Source organism: Halichoeres trimaculatus, unplaced genomic scaffold (genome assembly GCF_033239565.1).
Source record: "Halichoeres trimaculatus isolate MK-OKI-2021-1 unplaced genomic scaffold, fHalTri1.1 fHalTri1_scaffold_9, whole genome shotgun sequence".
Taxonomy (NCBI): Eukaryota; Metazoa; Chordata; class Actinopteri; order Labriformes; family Labridae; genus Halichoeres; species Halichoeres trimaculatus.
This window is the reverse complement of record NW_027437188.1, coordinates 3,854,470-3,871,082: the sequence shown is the minus strand read 5'-3', so window position 1 is coordinate 3,871,082 and position 16,613 is coordinate 3,854,470. Positions and strand designations below refer to the sequence as shown.

Below are 16,613 nucleotides of genomic sequence, written 5' to 3'. Positions count from 1 at the left end.
ATCTTCAACAAGGGGAAACATGATGACATTTTTTGAACACAGGCGTGACATACAGTGCATCTGGAAAGTATTCACAACGCTTCGCTTTTCCACATTTTATATGTAAAAGCCTCATTCCAATATGGAGGAAATTATTATTTTTTCCCCTCAAAATTCAACAGGCAACACCCATCACAACGTGAAAAGATTTCATCTATGAGATGTTCCTACAGCTTGGAGTCCACTTGTGGTAAATTCAGTTGATTTGACATGATTTGGAAAGACACACACCTGTCTGTATAAGGTCCCACAGGTGACAGACCAAAAACCAAGTATGGAATAAAAAAAATGTCCAGAGACCTCCAAGACAGGATTATATCGAGGCACATAACTGTGGAAGGGTACAATCACATTTCTGCTGCCCCCTGTCTGAACTGAGTGATTGGGGGAGAAGTCTGGAAGGTCACCCTGTCAGAGCTCCAGAGGTCCTCTGTAGAGAGAGGAGAACCTTCCAGAAAGACAACCAATCAGGCCTTTATGATCGAGTGGCCAGAAGAAGCTACTTCTTGGTAAAAGGCTCATGGCAGCCCACCTGGAGTTTTCCAAAGGGTCCCTGAAGGATTCTCAGACCAGGAGAAAGAAAACCCTCTGCTCTGATGAGAAGTCTTTGGCGTGAATGCAAAGAGTCATGCTTTGAGGAAACCAGGCACCGCACATTACCTGGACAACACCATCCCTATGGTGAAGCATGGTGGTGTAAGCATCATGCTGTTGGGATGTTTATTCAGCAGAATGAACAGGGAGACTGGTCAGAACTGAGGGAAAGATTAATGCAGCAATGTACAGAGACATCCTGGATGAAAACCTGCTCCAGAGAACTTTGGACCTCAGACTGGGGCCACAGTTCATCATTCAGCAGGACAGCAAGCCTAAGACCACAGCCTAGATATCAAAGGCTTCAGGATAACTCTGCGAAGGTCCTTGAGGGGTTGAATCTGAACAAACATCTCTGGAGAAATCTGAAAATGGTTGCGCACCGACACACCCCATTCAACCTGATGGAGCTTGAGAGGTGTTACAATAAGGAATGAACCAAAATGTCCAAAGATAGGTGCGCCGAGCCTGTGGTGTCATATTCAGAAAGACCTGAGGCTGTAACTGCTGCCAAAGGTGCATCAACAAAGTGCTGAGCAAAGGCTGTGAATGCTGATGGACATGTGATTTCTAAGTTTTCTTTTTTTCATAAATTTGCAAAATTTTCCAAAGGAAAAAAAATCACCCTGTAATTATGGGATGTTGTGTATAGAATTGTTAGGAAAGTTGAACTGATAGGCTTTAACAACAAAATGTGGGAAAAGTGAAGTATGGTGAATACTTCTCAGATGCACGCTACAAATCTAAAAACTTTGATCAAACCTAGTCACTTTTTTGTTAACATGTGTTAACATGTTAACACTTGTTGGTGAAACCCATGTTTGAATGTATAAAAGCAGTGGGGTGTTAAGAGCAAAGAAATGTATGTGTCTGACCTACTTTAACAGGGGATGAGTCCACCTTTTGGTCCAGCTGTCTATAAGTAGAGTAATCACACAAAATGATCGGGTTTATCTGTTTATTTTACATCTCGGATGTAATAACTAGCTAATAAGCTACTCTTTGCAGTAAAGTTTTGAAATGTTAGTGCCTGAGGCTTGGTCATGTGCGACAGTGTTGCCAAACAAACGTTTTTTATTGCTGGAGTGTCTCTGGGGACAGCAGGTCCAGGATTGATCTTTTTTTGTTTGTTTGCTTTCTAAGTTATTGACATTAAAAATAAGCTGGCTTTACGCTGTTTCTCAGAACTAAGATGATCTTGAGGTGACGCAATAATGCTGCTGTGTAAACAAGTCTGTCTTTGATATTTTAACTTCTAGGAAGTCTTGGAAAATAAGGGCAGTTCATTTTCCTAAGGAAAAAAGGGTTCCAAGTTTTACTGCATCTGGAAACAAGATATTGAGGTTAGAATGGAAGAAGTGACAAATAGATATAACCCACATTTACGGGCATCAATAAAAATAAAATAAAATAAAAAAAAAACAACAACAACAAAAAAAACATATAATTTGGTTAAGATAGGGAAGTTAAAACTTTTTCATAAACTGATCCAGATCAAAATGGTCCCATGTACACAGTGTTTCTGTCTCTGGTTGTGCTCTTGCCCAGCCTCTCTACTTACTATACATACACAGTGACATTTGCTTTTTCATCCCAAACTTTCTCATCTTGACTGGAAACAGCTACGGCAAGCCAATTTAACATTTAGAAGCTAATTTTGACCAGGGGAAATGTGAATAAGAGATATCTGCAAGTCAGTTTGGATTAGGTGAAATTACGTCAGTTTTGCTATCCGTGTGTATGAGGTTTCTCATTACAGGTATCTACAATGTCATTTCAGATATCCAAAATGTGAGTTATGGTTATCTTCAAATGAATTAATGATATCCATAATTCCAAGTCATGACATCTATAATTCAATTTCACCCAACCAAAATGAAATTACAGTTATCTTCATTTACCTGAACTCAAGCTGTCTAGTTTTGATATTTTGAACTCAATTTTCACAAGGTGAAATTCAATTGTAGATATCTGTATATCAAATTTTGACAAGTCAAAATGGAATTAGGGAAAGTCATAACTCATTCCTAGATATTTAAAATAGATTTATAGATATCTTGAAATTAATTTGGATGACAGCTATTTGAAATTAAAGATATCTGTTAATCTAGTTCTGCCTCATAGTTTGTGCAGTAGTTTTTTTTTACAGAACTTTCTACTGAGGAACGTTTTTTTTTATTCCCTTGCAGATCAGACAAGCAATGAAAGAGCTGAATCTTAAATCCTACTTTTATCTGTTTAGACACAACAAACATCATGACTGTTTCCTGGCTTCTTTCTCCGGTCTTAGAAATGAGAAAATAAACTTTCTTCTTCTTTGATTATAGTGGGGAGGGAGAATTGCGTATTTCACAATATCCAAAAAAAAACATCAATGTCATTTATGACATTTGAGATATCTTTACTTTGAATTCTGACTTGGCTAAACTGAAATAAAGACATCTTGAATTGAAACTACTGATGCGTTAAATGACTTAAAATTGAGCTGTTGCTTGTTTAAGATCTAACCTTGCAGAGCAGATGGATCTGCCTGATTCAGTTTCTGAAATCCTGCATGTCCATCTTACCAGACTCCATTGACCAACGAATTCACTCGGCTAAATTCTAACCGGCCCAATCAGGGAAGAGAGGCGGGAGCTGTGGGAGCAGACGTGACGTCAGCAGACTTTCGTACTTGTCAGCGTTCCTTTGATTCTTAAGTTAAATTTATAAAAACGGAAGCTGTCGTCTAACGCCTTTTTCACAGCTGTTTCTCGTGATTCAGTAGTTGTTTATCTATTGTTTCTCAAAAGCATAAGCTATGTCATACCGTGGCTTGATGTGGATTGGTCTGTGGTGAGTGTGTCAATCAGAACTGATGTCCAATCACCAGCTGCTGATTTTTTTTCAAGTCCCGCCTCTGAAAACGAACCCGAAGAGCTGCTACTCAGATGGAATAGTGAAATATTTCCGTGGCGGGTAAATGAAACTGTTTGTCTGGCGTGTCAGGTTAGATAAGATCAGCAAGGTGGCAACAACTTCTCCCTTAACTAGATGGTAGATATTGCTCTAATGCACCATTAGTAAAACAAACTTTAGTCTATTTGTGCTTGAACTAATAAAGCAAGTGGTGCAAGTTGAAAAAACATCTTTTTTTCGCTTGTTATTTGAGTGCAAGACCTGATTCAAAAATATACCATGTTAAAACGTGATTTCAGTGGGAATACAGAAATATTCTCTATGTAAATGTGAATACAAATGTGATTGAGTAATCAAACACAAAGCCATGCCAACAGCGACAGCCATCCTTTGGTTACAAGCCCATGTTCTGATCTCCACTCCCACCTATTGGCAAAGAAAACGAAAGTGGTGGATTTGACCTTTTCAATATACAGGCAATTTAAATTTTAAAGACTAGAAAAGCCATTCACAGACAAAGCATAAAAATACTTTTAGATCAGTTACATATATGAGTCAAACATGAGTTTCTGTTGTTCTGCCTACATGCCAATACAGCGCTTAGTCAGCACAACACATCGCAACTTCTACTGAAGGTCTTGAGGGCAAAACAAAAAGTCACAATAACAGATTCAAACTCTGACTCAGATGGAAAACACAAGAACATGACCCTGTCAAACAGCATACTGTTTTAGATTATTGTCTGGTGAAGACACATTATGGTCCCTGAAATAAATGCAGGTTGAGTATGACCCAATTCAAAATTATAATTTAAAATAGAAAAGAAAAGAAAAGAAAAGAAAAGAAAAGAAAAGAAAAGAAAAGAAAAGGGGATATTTTCCAAGACAGAGGAAGCAGTGCTGCAGTTGACTTACTTAAAGTGGTAAATTTGACTGCCAACTGAACTTACTCGGATGTAGTATTTCACAAATGAAACATAAAACAGAGGAAATTGATTTGACAGATAAGCTCTGCCATAGTCACTGCGAGTGTGGATAAATCAACTTAAGCACATCAGAGACTGGAGAGAGGCGGGAAACACTTTCCCCTCAGGCAGATCTGGAGTCAGAGTCTACAGGTAGACGCTGGGGTTGGAGGTAATAACCCTTATGAAGTGCTCCCTGAGACACAGCAGCAGCAGCATGTGACTGCAGCACTTAAACCCGCAATGTCATCATGACATTTTGACGTATAAACACCTGGAAAACAAAGGTGTAACCATCATTATTTATGGCCTTTCCATTTTGCAAAGCAGTAAATCACAATGTTTAACGCACACATGACCTTGACGCTGACACTCAGTGATGGAAAGCTGCCGTAAGGTGTTTGTATTGACCACACACTGTAAAAATGGACGTCATCTTGCTCGGTTTGAAGTGAGGTCGCCACAAAAACTGCTCCCCCTGGTGACTGGCTGCAGTATAGGTCACAAACGCTGTCTCCCCACTCATTCCAGATGGGCTGTGGTCAAACTTAAAAAAATAAAAACACCTGGTAGAAATGTTTTTCACATCCGTATGCTGTGGTGATACAGAGATATTATTGGGCTGCGTTGTGTTCCAGTCCTCTTTTTTTCTGGAAAGTTTCTTTTTCATTAGCTATTAGAGGTTAAAAAAAAACAGCATTACATCATGCTTAAAGGTCCCATATTCTGCTCCTTTTCTGCAGTTTAATATGATCATTGATGTCTTCATAAAATAGTAGTAACATGTTTTGGTCCAAAAAGCCAATAAATCGAGCACAGCAGCATTGTTTCCAGGCTCTCATAGCCCCTCTGTTCAGAACGCTCTGATTTAGTGGGTGTGGCCTTCATATGTAAATGAGCCACCGCTGATACCGCCCTGCTCTTCAGCTTCACTGAGAGCGGCGCCACAAGCTCTGAGTGCTCTATGTTTAGAAAACAGTGAAGCTCGTTTCACATAACATTACAGGCTAAAACAACAGGCTAACCACAGCTAAAGTTAGCATCCTGAAGCTAACACAGAGACAGGGGGGACACTGAGGAAAAGCTCTTCCACCTGCTCCACAGCACACAGCATTTATAATACTCACATTTCCAGGGTTCGAGGTTTGTTGGCGGATGGTTGGTAATGCGCCTGGATTCAGGACCAGTCTATTCGCTAGCCCTCTGTTGTATTGTCCAAAGTTGGAAAAAAAAAGCAGTCGGCAGTCAAGTGACAAGCACACACATTCAGAGTTTTACTGAGTGTAGTTGGTACATTTCCCTCATAAATGAACGCCCCAACATTCGGCCAAGATTATCATCTAGTGTGAGCAGTTGACAGATGAATCTTTAGCCCCACGGTCGTCTCAAAGACTCGTCAGAGCCGCTACCATAACTTTCAAACATGTTTGATATTTACCTGGATGATTACAATATTCATTCTCACTGAGGATGACAACAGCCAAGAGAGAGCCCCCTTACAAGAGACAGGACAACAAACGCAGGCTCAAAGTGCAACTGAAAGGCTCCGGGTCAGCTGACTGCGCGCTCCACTGGCCCACTCGAGCTAGTTCAATAATGCCTTTAAAAATCACACATAACCACGCCATTTTCATACAGTAGCATACTGATGTTTTATCAGTGATCGGTGTGAGATCATGCCATTATTGGCTGATGCAACAACAGTTTCACCTCTGTCCCTCTGCGTGTGCGTGTAATGGATGAAAGGCACCGCTGCAGACAGCTCCGCTTTTTTCTCTCCTCCTGTCTCACCAGTGTGCTAAAAACCTCAGATCAAACAACTGAGCTCATGTGGTGCATCACTCTCTCTGGTAAAATAATCTTGGTGAAATCCTGTAGTGTGTGCTGGTCGGTATTTTCAAATCTTGTAGTTAGTGCGTGCTTAAGATTTAGGTGAAGATGATCTGTGAGGATTCTCCTTATGTGTGAGATACAACCCAATTTCAGAATCTTTTAAGATTTTTAAAATCTTGTTGTGTGAACCAGGCTTTAGTCTTGTCTTCTTCTGAGGTGGGAAGATTGTGCATGGAATTATGTGGTTGTTTACAGCCAAAAACAGCCACACTCCTCTCCCTGTTGCTGGAGAGATTTCTCTCCAGATGCAGGGAGAGGAGTGGGTGGGGATGGGGTTCGGGGGTATCTGCCTCGGTGGACCAATCAGGTCAGACTTGCTCCTGAATGTTCAAAAAAGGGAATCGCTGACGTGGGCAAACCCCTGAAATTCCAAATAGCTCGTTTTAGGTCAGGATTTTATATTCACAAGCACTACTAAATGCAGGTTTTGTCATTAAATATCACATTTTGTTGGCTGGAAGGAAAGCTAAAGACCCACAAATTTAACTAAAAGACTTAATAAAGTTATTTTTGCGTAATATGGGACCTTTAACGATGATTGACAGCTGCTGTTCATGTGTAATTTTTTCAGCAACAGGAAAATACATCGGGAAGGGGAGCAAAGAAGAGATTAGACTCTCAAAAGAGACTTTCATAGTCTCTACTGCACAGACTCTGGCTGCACAATGGTGCCGCCCGTGACTGGGGTAGTTTGGTTTCAAAATCATACAATGGTAAATGGCAGAGCCATGCTGTCCACTCTATATACAGTCTATGGCGTCGACAGGTCAAAATTTTTCATGTGAGAAGGGTTTGTCTGTTACAGAGAGGGAGCTCTTGGCTCCTTCTTTACTTGTGCATATTTCATGTTTGAAGATCACACTGGTGTTCAGTAAGCTTGATCCTGTCTTGTGTGTTTGAGTGGAAATGTTCTTGCTGCTCTGCTCTTTAGGTGACACTAAGCTGGTACATGCTGTGAAAATCCCCAGCAACACATTTTGTAATGTAAGAAGCTACCAAATTCTAATCATCCCTTTCAAGGCGCCGTTGTTTGCTCATTGTTCATGTTTGTTGTTTTGTTCCTGTTTGTCTGAGGGAACAACAATGATATTACGGATGTCAACAATTACTATGATTAATGTTCCATGAGTTTAGTTTTATCTTAAGTAGAAAGAAAATAAAAGCAGTACAGGAGAAAACAGAGAGTTTATTCCATGTGTGGCAGATTAATTTGTTAGAGGAATGGAGTGGATATTTATAAACCTAAATTATGAGTAACAACTTCCAAGGATCTGTTTTGTTTACAGTAAATGAAACCCAAAAATCAGACACACAAACACAGCTAAATAAAGTAGCCTCTTTTATTTCAATGGCTGCTGCCAGCTGTCAAGTCTTGGAGCTCGTGACCACATGATAGCGCAAGTGTTTCTGCACACACATCATGCTGCAGTCATTCTCAACCAAGTATGGAACACATTTAAAAAAAATCCCTTTGTCATTTATTTTCTCTGCTAATTTGACTGTGATTGTGATTTTACTTAAAGGTGAAGCATACAGAAGGGACTTCGAGCATACAGATTTTTCAGAAGTGACTCAGCCTTTGTAGATCAAAGAGGATGAAGATGGCTTCATTTATATTCTGATCATCATGTTGATGAGCGTTGATGCTGCAGGACATGTCGCATATCTGGAGAAACAACAGGCAGAAAGCTCCATGACAGCCACATAACCCTCTGATAGCTCATGTTCTGTTTGACCGAGCTAGCCTTCAACAGTAGCCACGTATACATGGACCCAAATACTACACTTGCATTCAGTCTCAGTTGCCCAAACGGAAATGATTTAACCTTTGTACACACCTCATTCCAAAAGAAAAGTGCCAATCCGAATGGACATTTAATCGGTTTCACAGAGGTGGAATATTCCTTTCTCCAAACCGATTGAGGTATCATGTATCTGCTCAAACGGAAAGTTGTCAGGGTGCGCTCTTTCAGCGCATGCTAAGATATGATGTAAAAGGCAACTAGAAACATTCCTCAGTTTTAAAAATGGCGGCGAGCCGTCAGCACTGGACGGCTGCGGAAAATTTGTTTTTGATCCCAAAGTAGCGCATGGGTTTCAAGTCGCTGCTTTCAAAAAAGCGTAGCAACTGTCCTAACAACCGTGATAAACAAACTGTCGTCCTCCATCTTTGATAAATCACATTCAAATCCCATTTTTCTACGCATGCTCCATTGACTATTCTGTTTGATTATAGCAGCTCGTGTAACCGTGGCTAATGAAGCACAAATCCACCTCTGAATGTCAGAGAGAAAAGAAAACTCAAACAGAGAAACGGCTACCTTTGTTAGACCACACAATAGACAATAAATAATGCAGTTTAAAAAGAATCAACATTGTTACAGAAATGTTATATAATGGTGCCCTTTGGTGTTTCCTCTGGTGCTGGATTAGCACAGCTAGCTCGTCCATCCTATTGAGTCAATGGGCAAAAAATCTCAGACACAAAAAGTAATGAGCAGATCCAAATACAAAGAGAACCAAAAAGGACAAAAAAAGCAAAAAGAAAACACAACTGAGAAAGAGAGAGCTGCTGCAATTGGGTGATGACTAGAAAAGAATAGAATAGAACTTTATTGTCATTGTAACAAGCACAACAAAATTGAAGTCACAGCAGCAATCAAGAAAACAAAAGTAAGAAAGTGTATAGAAAGTGCAAAAAAGTCCATTAGAAAATCGATGATGACAGCTTGTCCATCATTCTACGATTCAGCCAGTCTCCACCTCCACAGGGTCCAGGACTGAGCTTCTTCAGTCATGCTCCATCTCTGTCTCCTGGATCCTGTCTGCTCACAGCAGGTGAAGTTCTCCCAACATGGCATTGGTGTCTGATGTTAGCTCTGTTAGCCATGTCTGTGAATAGCATGATGTAATTGTGCCCACTGGCATTCCCTTTGCTGCTGGGTTAGCACAGCTAGCTTCTTATTGGAGATAGATCTTAGGTCCCCAATAACGACGGATGGAAGGACAGGTCGATGCCATCATTTCTTAGTTCACACCTGGGCTAGCACGCCTTCCTCACCTCCTTCTCCTCACCTTATGGGGAGACATCAGGCCTTACCCCAGTTAGCATTGACATGCTACAGGCTGCTAACATCTAATTTCACATGTAAACAATGCAGCCATGGTTACATGTAGGATCTCCAGACAAACACAGGAGAAAAAGTAGTAAAAATATCACTGAAGCCACAAAAAGTTTGGTGTCCATGACCAGCAAATGAGCCACACAAAGTAATGATCCACTCCAAATACAAAAATTACGAATGAGAGACAACAAAAATTACAAGAAACGGACAAAAAAGAGAGAGCTGCTGCAAAATGCATTCATAGCCAATAGGGCGGCGCCTAGCAGCTGTGAACTTGCTGTTCTTCTTCTGCAAAGGCAGAAGAAGGAGGCTTCAGTTTAGGAAGTCAACATGTCAGCTAACTCAAAATCACTAGAGTGTGTATGGTTGGAGAACACAGACAGCTACCCACTCTGATATCTTTGCATTTATCACCAGGGATTATATCTCTAGATTTTTCTCTGTCCATTTTCTATTTTTGTTATTTCCAGCAAGTGTCCACCAACACCCTGTCATTTTTAGGGAAGGGGGAAAAATGCAAAGAAAAAAAAAAAAACAGAAGGCAGCAACCAGTATAAAGACTCATCCTGTACTATGACACAGTTAGATACATGTTATCACTGTACCTCAGTGGTATCAACAGTGAGCGCCAAGTGAGACTCAACATTAGGGTGGTACTCTTTGGATATTCTGGAGAACTGGCAGGTGTAGCAGGTCAATGGGGGACACTTTTGCCCATCGACATAATCAACAGTCTGTCCTTGAGTTCTTGATGGAGTTGGTTAAACTGATGGTGAACCACTGTTGCATCCTCTTTATCAATGAATGAATGTGGTGGTAATGGGTTTGGTGACCTGTGGTGTGAAAGCACATTTAGTGCTTAGAAAAGACTGGAAAACCTACATGTTGGGCATTTCAAAAATGAAGTCAGGGAAGAGTAAGCATGAAATCAAATCATACAGTCATTTAATTTAATTTAATAATAATAGTTCATGTTTTATCTTTAAAATGCTAAGGGGACAATAGCTCTTCATTGCATAACCAGTGTGTTGGTACATTATATACAGTGGTATTTGGAAACCAGTATGTTAAAGGGTATATCAACATTCCAGACGCTGCAGAAAGTCTTTCTCACAGGGTCTGAAGATTTTGTGATTTCTTTGCTGATCTGGTCTCAGACATAAAAAAAGAAAACATTTCACAGATTAAATATGGAAACTAGGCCACTCACATCCAGAGGGAAAGCTGAAGGAAAGGTACAGATGCTTTCCTTCACTGTGACACTTTATCAGTTTGCCATCTCTGTATATCTTTAAGTTACAGGATGGTGTTACTGGGGGCACGTTTTAAGGCAGATTAAAATGTATCTCACTGCCTTCTGAGAATCAGCAATCACCTCCTGTGAACCTGAAATGTAAATGAAAAGCAGGAACTTTGGTTGTTTCTGGCAATTTCAGATTCACAAGTCTTGTCAGGCAAAACCAGTTTGCCTTTGTGAGTTTGTGGTAGAAAAATATCAGGCAGTTAAAAGTAATGAAAAGTGCACCTGGTGTAACCAAGTCTTTGATGAGTATTTAGATAGTTGTGATTGCTGTAACAACATAACTTATGACTGTTTTATTTATCCACATGGTTCAACAGCACCACAACTGTTGACTTTTCCAAGTTCTGTCAATGTCTTCATGCTAATAAGCAGTAAGCTAAGACCTGATTGGTCCTTTAAAAATCATGTGTAGTAGAACAGCTCCATTTAGTCAGTGCCCAGCATATCCATCCATAAAGAAGAGAGGAGGTTCAGTAGTTTTAATTCTTGTGAGGTTTTGCACGGCAATCCAACAGAGAACGACTGATCAAGGTTGGCTCATATTTTCTCTGGAGTAAAATCTCTTTTTGTTTCCAACTTCCTGTGAGAGCTTTATCACCTCAGCAACCGGCACGACTGACTCATAACTGTGGTTCACACAGTGGTCATGGAGGGGCAGTAATGAGCTCAGTTGCCAACAGTTCAGTTAAAACAATCCAAGAAGAAGAAGGACTTTGGGTGCGTCTCAATGCGTTAACTTTGTGTCTCCTCTGTCCTATCTCCTCAGCGGCAGCGGAAGTACATTCTTAGTTGCCATTTTGAAGACTGTCCCAAAGCGATAACTGTGCTCGGAGGAGAGAGGAGAGAGGATGGAGGAGACTGATCGGAGGAGCTATAATCGAGCAAAAACAAAATCTTAAAGTGATATTCCGGGATGGAACAAGTTGGGTCCTATCACAAGGTTTAGGGCAGAAATTACCCCTACAGCAGTGTTTTTGTGCAGCAGAAGCCCAGAGCGCTCACACCAAACACCCCCTCCCTGCTCCTCTGCTGGTTTCCTCTGCACTCAGACGGGGCCATATTTTACTTGACCAAAAACACAAATAAATGGACTCCCACCGAAAAAATCTGAAATCAGTCTGCATTCACGCTTTATTTAGAGAATTTTCAGTGTGTTACTTTCACACAAAAACACGCTAAATAAGGCTGTAGTTCTCATCGTGTCGTAAAACGGTGCTACCTCCGCTGCAGAGCCACAGCTGGCTACGAGGCCCTCACCGCTTATAAACAAACGCAGGTAGTCTGCCAGGATGAAGAGACACGAGTCTTTTCACTGACAGGCACGCCCCCATATGGAATATCACTCTCTGATTGGACGACAACGGCTCAGACTTCTCTACATGAAACTTCACAAACACAACAGAGTTTAATAAGAGTAAAGACAAGCTGAAAACAGGCACTGTTCAGAAACTAGTCCTAAAGCTAGTAATAAAGTGTTTGTTGTGAGTTTAAAGCACAAAACGCTGAACACAACCATCATGAAATCAATATAACGGAGGATTAATACTGACAACTGAAATCAAATTAAAAATATCTTCTTGAAACACAATAAACTAGATTATATTGATAAGTTTCAGAGTTCAAGATCAGATGCACTCTAGATAAAGGCTAAATAGTTCATAAATAATCTCACAATAATGCATTTTACGGGTAAAGTGATCCGTGTGCTTCTAAACAGCACACAGAATAAACAGAGAGCAGGTTTTCTTCATGGAGACGTGGTTGACAGACAGGCTAAAGGAACAGACAAAGCTCTGTAACTATTTATGTTTGATCAGAGTTATTACAGCCCACATGTGCAGACACACAAACAGCTGTTAGAGCTGACTGACAGATGATCCATAGGTGATCAGCTGATGCCGTCATCAATGAAACACGTCGCGTCATGTGACGCTCAGGAGGAGAGGATGTTCCATTGCTCTAAAAACCAATCTCCTCCATCCTCTCTCCTCTCTTCATTTCCTCGCGTCTCTCCCATGCATCTCTGGTGCGAGGGACTAAGACGCAAGTGAACGACGCAAGTGGAGGAAGAAAGGGAATTTATCTCTTTGAGACGCACCCTTTGTCTACATGTCCTCACTTTAACAGGAGCATTAGCACATTGTTTTCCAGATGCAGTCTGGACTCTAAAAAAGGGGGTATGTTAAAAATTTACTGACACACTATTTTAGATACAGTACACTGTTGATCCTTTTATCTTTTTTTGTATATATACTAGACATTCACACATCATACCCACACTGTTGTGGTGCTGAGCTCTAAACAAAATATTTTGTCCCTTATGTGGTACAGAAAAAGTTGATACCCCTAGTCCATATGCAGTAAAATTCCTGTACCACCAGGTTACTTGAGTTCTCTCCTGCCCCTCTGTTTACAAGAAAGCTTCTCACTCTGGTCAGGCATGGGTATATAGTGGTATGGACATGTCTTTGGCTGTGCTACCTGCCATCATTGGGGTTGCTAATTCAAGAAAGACTCCTGTAGGTGTATGTTGTATGATCAACCTGTGTGGTTTTACAGGTTTGGGGACTTGTTGGGATAAATCCATTCCAAATGTGTGTTTTGTGAATGCTGTGTGCTAAAAATGGCTTCTTGGGGCATTTAATGGAGCAGAGCTTCCACTGATGTTGTTAGTTACACCGTGAATATTTCTGTTATCACTCAAAGCAATTCTATAAATAGACCTGCAGAATGTGTCAAAATTCATCTCTCACTCCACCAACACTCCAGCCTTTCTTTCTCTTTATTCCAGTTTCCAAAGAAGGTGTAGTTGCTACACTGGGATGCCAAATGTGCACATTTCCCCTACATGTTATTTTTTTTGTCCAAAAAGAACCCAAGATTATAAATATTGACTCTTTTATTGAGTAATCCTCTTATAGTGAATGAGGCTTTTATTCAGCTCAGGCTCTGGAGTAAGGCTGTATTTAGATCAGCTGTGTTTCCTACATTACTGCAAACATGATGTATAGGCTCAGAGGAAACACACACAAGGTCTTAGCCCTTTCTATGTGACCATGAATAATTTACTAATTCTTTCTTTCTCTTGTTCATTTTTCATCTGCGTGTGTTTGTGTGTGTTTGTGTGTGCTTGTGTGTGCATGATGTGTGTGTGTGCTCCCATACCTTTGGCAGGGATGACATGTCAGGCGCGGAGCTCCTACCTGGATACTGAGGTTCTGTGGGGCTACCGCTTCACACCAGTCCTCTCCCTGGAGAAAGGCTTCTATGAAGTTGACTACAACAACTTCCACGATGTCTATGAGACCAATACCCCTTCCTGCAGTGCCAAGGAGCTAGCTGCTAAGCTACGGGAGGGGCCACTGTTGCCTCAGCTTTCGCTCCTCAGCCCTGAGCCCAAAATGCATACTTTTGACCCCCTAGATGGCCTGTCCCAACCGGACCAGCTGAGTCCGGATGAGGACAAGGAGGAGAGAGATTCAGGGGGTGACAGAGGAGAGACCAATGGCTCGGCTGCAGCATTGGAGGAGCCGCCCCTTGTTGATGGACTGCCTGACTGATGTAACTGACGGCTGCGTCAGCTCAAAAAAAAAAACCTGGGAGATAATTGAGGAGAAGGCAGGACAATATAACGCTTCATTTAGCCAATGGCCAGCTTGTTCCATTGCAACGCCTGGAGATACAACTGTCTCCAGCCCCGACTCATGCAATACTCCTCTACTAGAGTGTCAATCTATAGTATAGATTGGTTTTGTAGACACGTAAGTACACATATACAGACACACACGTACAATATCTATATCTACACTTAAAAGTCGGTGGTTCAGATTGTCTTTTTATAATCGCGATGACCACTTACTGCTATAACAGCTCGAGTTGTATTATGTAAATTTGAGTTGAAACTGGTAGCCATAACAGAGTACCATTGGCTTTTTATGGATACTCCTATAATATCACTCTAGATTGTGTTGACTCACCTATCATTTGATAAGTCTCATAACTCAGCTTATGTGTCCGAAAGCAGCTTCTTCATTCTGATGAACCCTTGATATTGATTATTTTTTCAAATGTGGGGGGGGTTATTTACTTTCCCTGTCAGTGTTGTTGATATTCTGCGTCAGAAATCTTTCTCATCTATAGTTTGCATAGATTAAACATAAAGAAGGAATCTGCAAAAAAGCACTGTGTACTCAAAAATCACTATCCTGTTGAGCTGTCTTTGTTCCCACTCCTTCTGCTGCTGGTCTCATCGTCTCGGACTGGTTGTCCCCCAAACGGCTTGGATTCTTGACCCAAAAGTAACCAATTAGTACCTCATTTTATACTCAAATTCAGGGCTGGAAATCAAGAATCACAACGACACAAATGTTAGAAGCTGTAATTGCGACTGACTCGCAAGTAAAAAGTTGTCTTTATAAGTTGAAGATTGTTTTTTTTTCCTATCTGCAACAACTTAAACATTAATTCCAGGCCCTGTTCTGGGTACATAAAGCACAATCTCCCAGGAGGTGTCTCCACACTGACCCTGCCACCCACCCAAGCCACTGCTCCCGACTGCTGCATGTCAGTCCTGGTTAAAGAGACATTCAAATGGTAAACTGAACTATTCATATTAAATATTTACGCTTGGCTCTTTGAAATGTTCTTGATTTTTTCACATAACATACATATAAATATTTCAGATGCTCCACAAGCAAAATGAAATATGTATTCATTTATGTTTGTTTTGTTTTGGTTTAAATATTTCAAAGATATCCAACCTTTCTCAGCTACATTAATGTTGAGTCAACGTATGAAAGAAGGGTTCTCTGTCCAATGACAGCGCAATGTTGACCGTCTCTTTGAAACTTCAAATCAAGCCTTGACCTAATCATTTAATGTCTTTTTTGTCCACACAAATATCAATATGCACTTTTGCCCTTTTCCACTCCTTACCTTTGGGTCTTTTCCTTTAAAAATAGTTCTTTGACCTGGTTCTTACTCTTTGAGAAGCCGACACGTGTCCTGGAACTCACAGAGCTGACAGTATTTTTAAAGAAAACTTATCTTTGAAGGGACACATTTCAGAGCTAGCATGCATGAATCAACCCCTATGCGTCTCATCGCTGGGTAGGTTTATTACAGTAAGAAATACAGGGTATTTTCTAGGCATGCAAATTATGAGATTTATACTATATATTATCAGATTATGTATTAATATTGAATTATCTTTTGTTGAAGAAAATGAGATACCTAAATCTTTCAAATTTCCCACTCCATTTTTTAAATGCTTGTCGATTCAATGTATTTATTTTCACTATGACATTTTAGCATCTTACTGTGTAGCCCATTTGCTAAACAATATGTTTATCATTAGAGAGAGTTCATCTTTCATAGCTGGAATGTCATCTGTTTTCTGTGTGTTCTCATGGGAATAAACATATTATGGCCAAAAGAAAAACATTTCCTGGTTAGATAATACGTGTGTGTACTCAGTGTGTGTGTGAGTGTATACATGTGTCGGAGGGATGTATTTTTTCTGTGTGCTTATTTTTGGGCTATCAAAAGTAGGGATGTTCGATACCACTTTTTTCAGACTGATACTACTAGTACTTTTGATCAGTGTTGCCATGGTTACCTTGAAAAAAAATCCAATTACTGATTACGGATTACTCCTTTAAAAAGTAACTGAGTTAGATGACAAGTTACTTGAGTTATATTCAGCAGCTGCTGGCAACACCTGCAGCTAAACAATTTGGTAAATTTTTGCGAATGCAATTAAAATGAAGCATACAGAGATTGGTAGTTGTAAATGTGC

The 16,613-nt window shown here is 40.5% G+C and overlaps 1 protein-coding gene across 1 annotated transcript in view; it reads left to right on the top strand.

Moving 5' to 3' along the window:
• Positions 1–16,226, top strand: part of kcnj5 (potassium inwardly rectifying channel subfamily J member 5) — a 44,404-nt gene extending 28,178 nt beyond the window's left edge. The window contains exon 4 of the mRNA XM_074679917.1: positions 13,991–16,226. Coding sequence (XP_074536018.1) covers positions 13,991–14,376 — 386 coding nt within the window. The 3' untranslated portion in view covers positions 14,377–16,226. The remainder of the gene's footprint in view (positions 1–13,990) is intronic.
• The last annotated feature ends 387 nt before the right edge of the window (positions 16,227–16,613 follow it).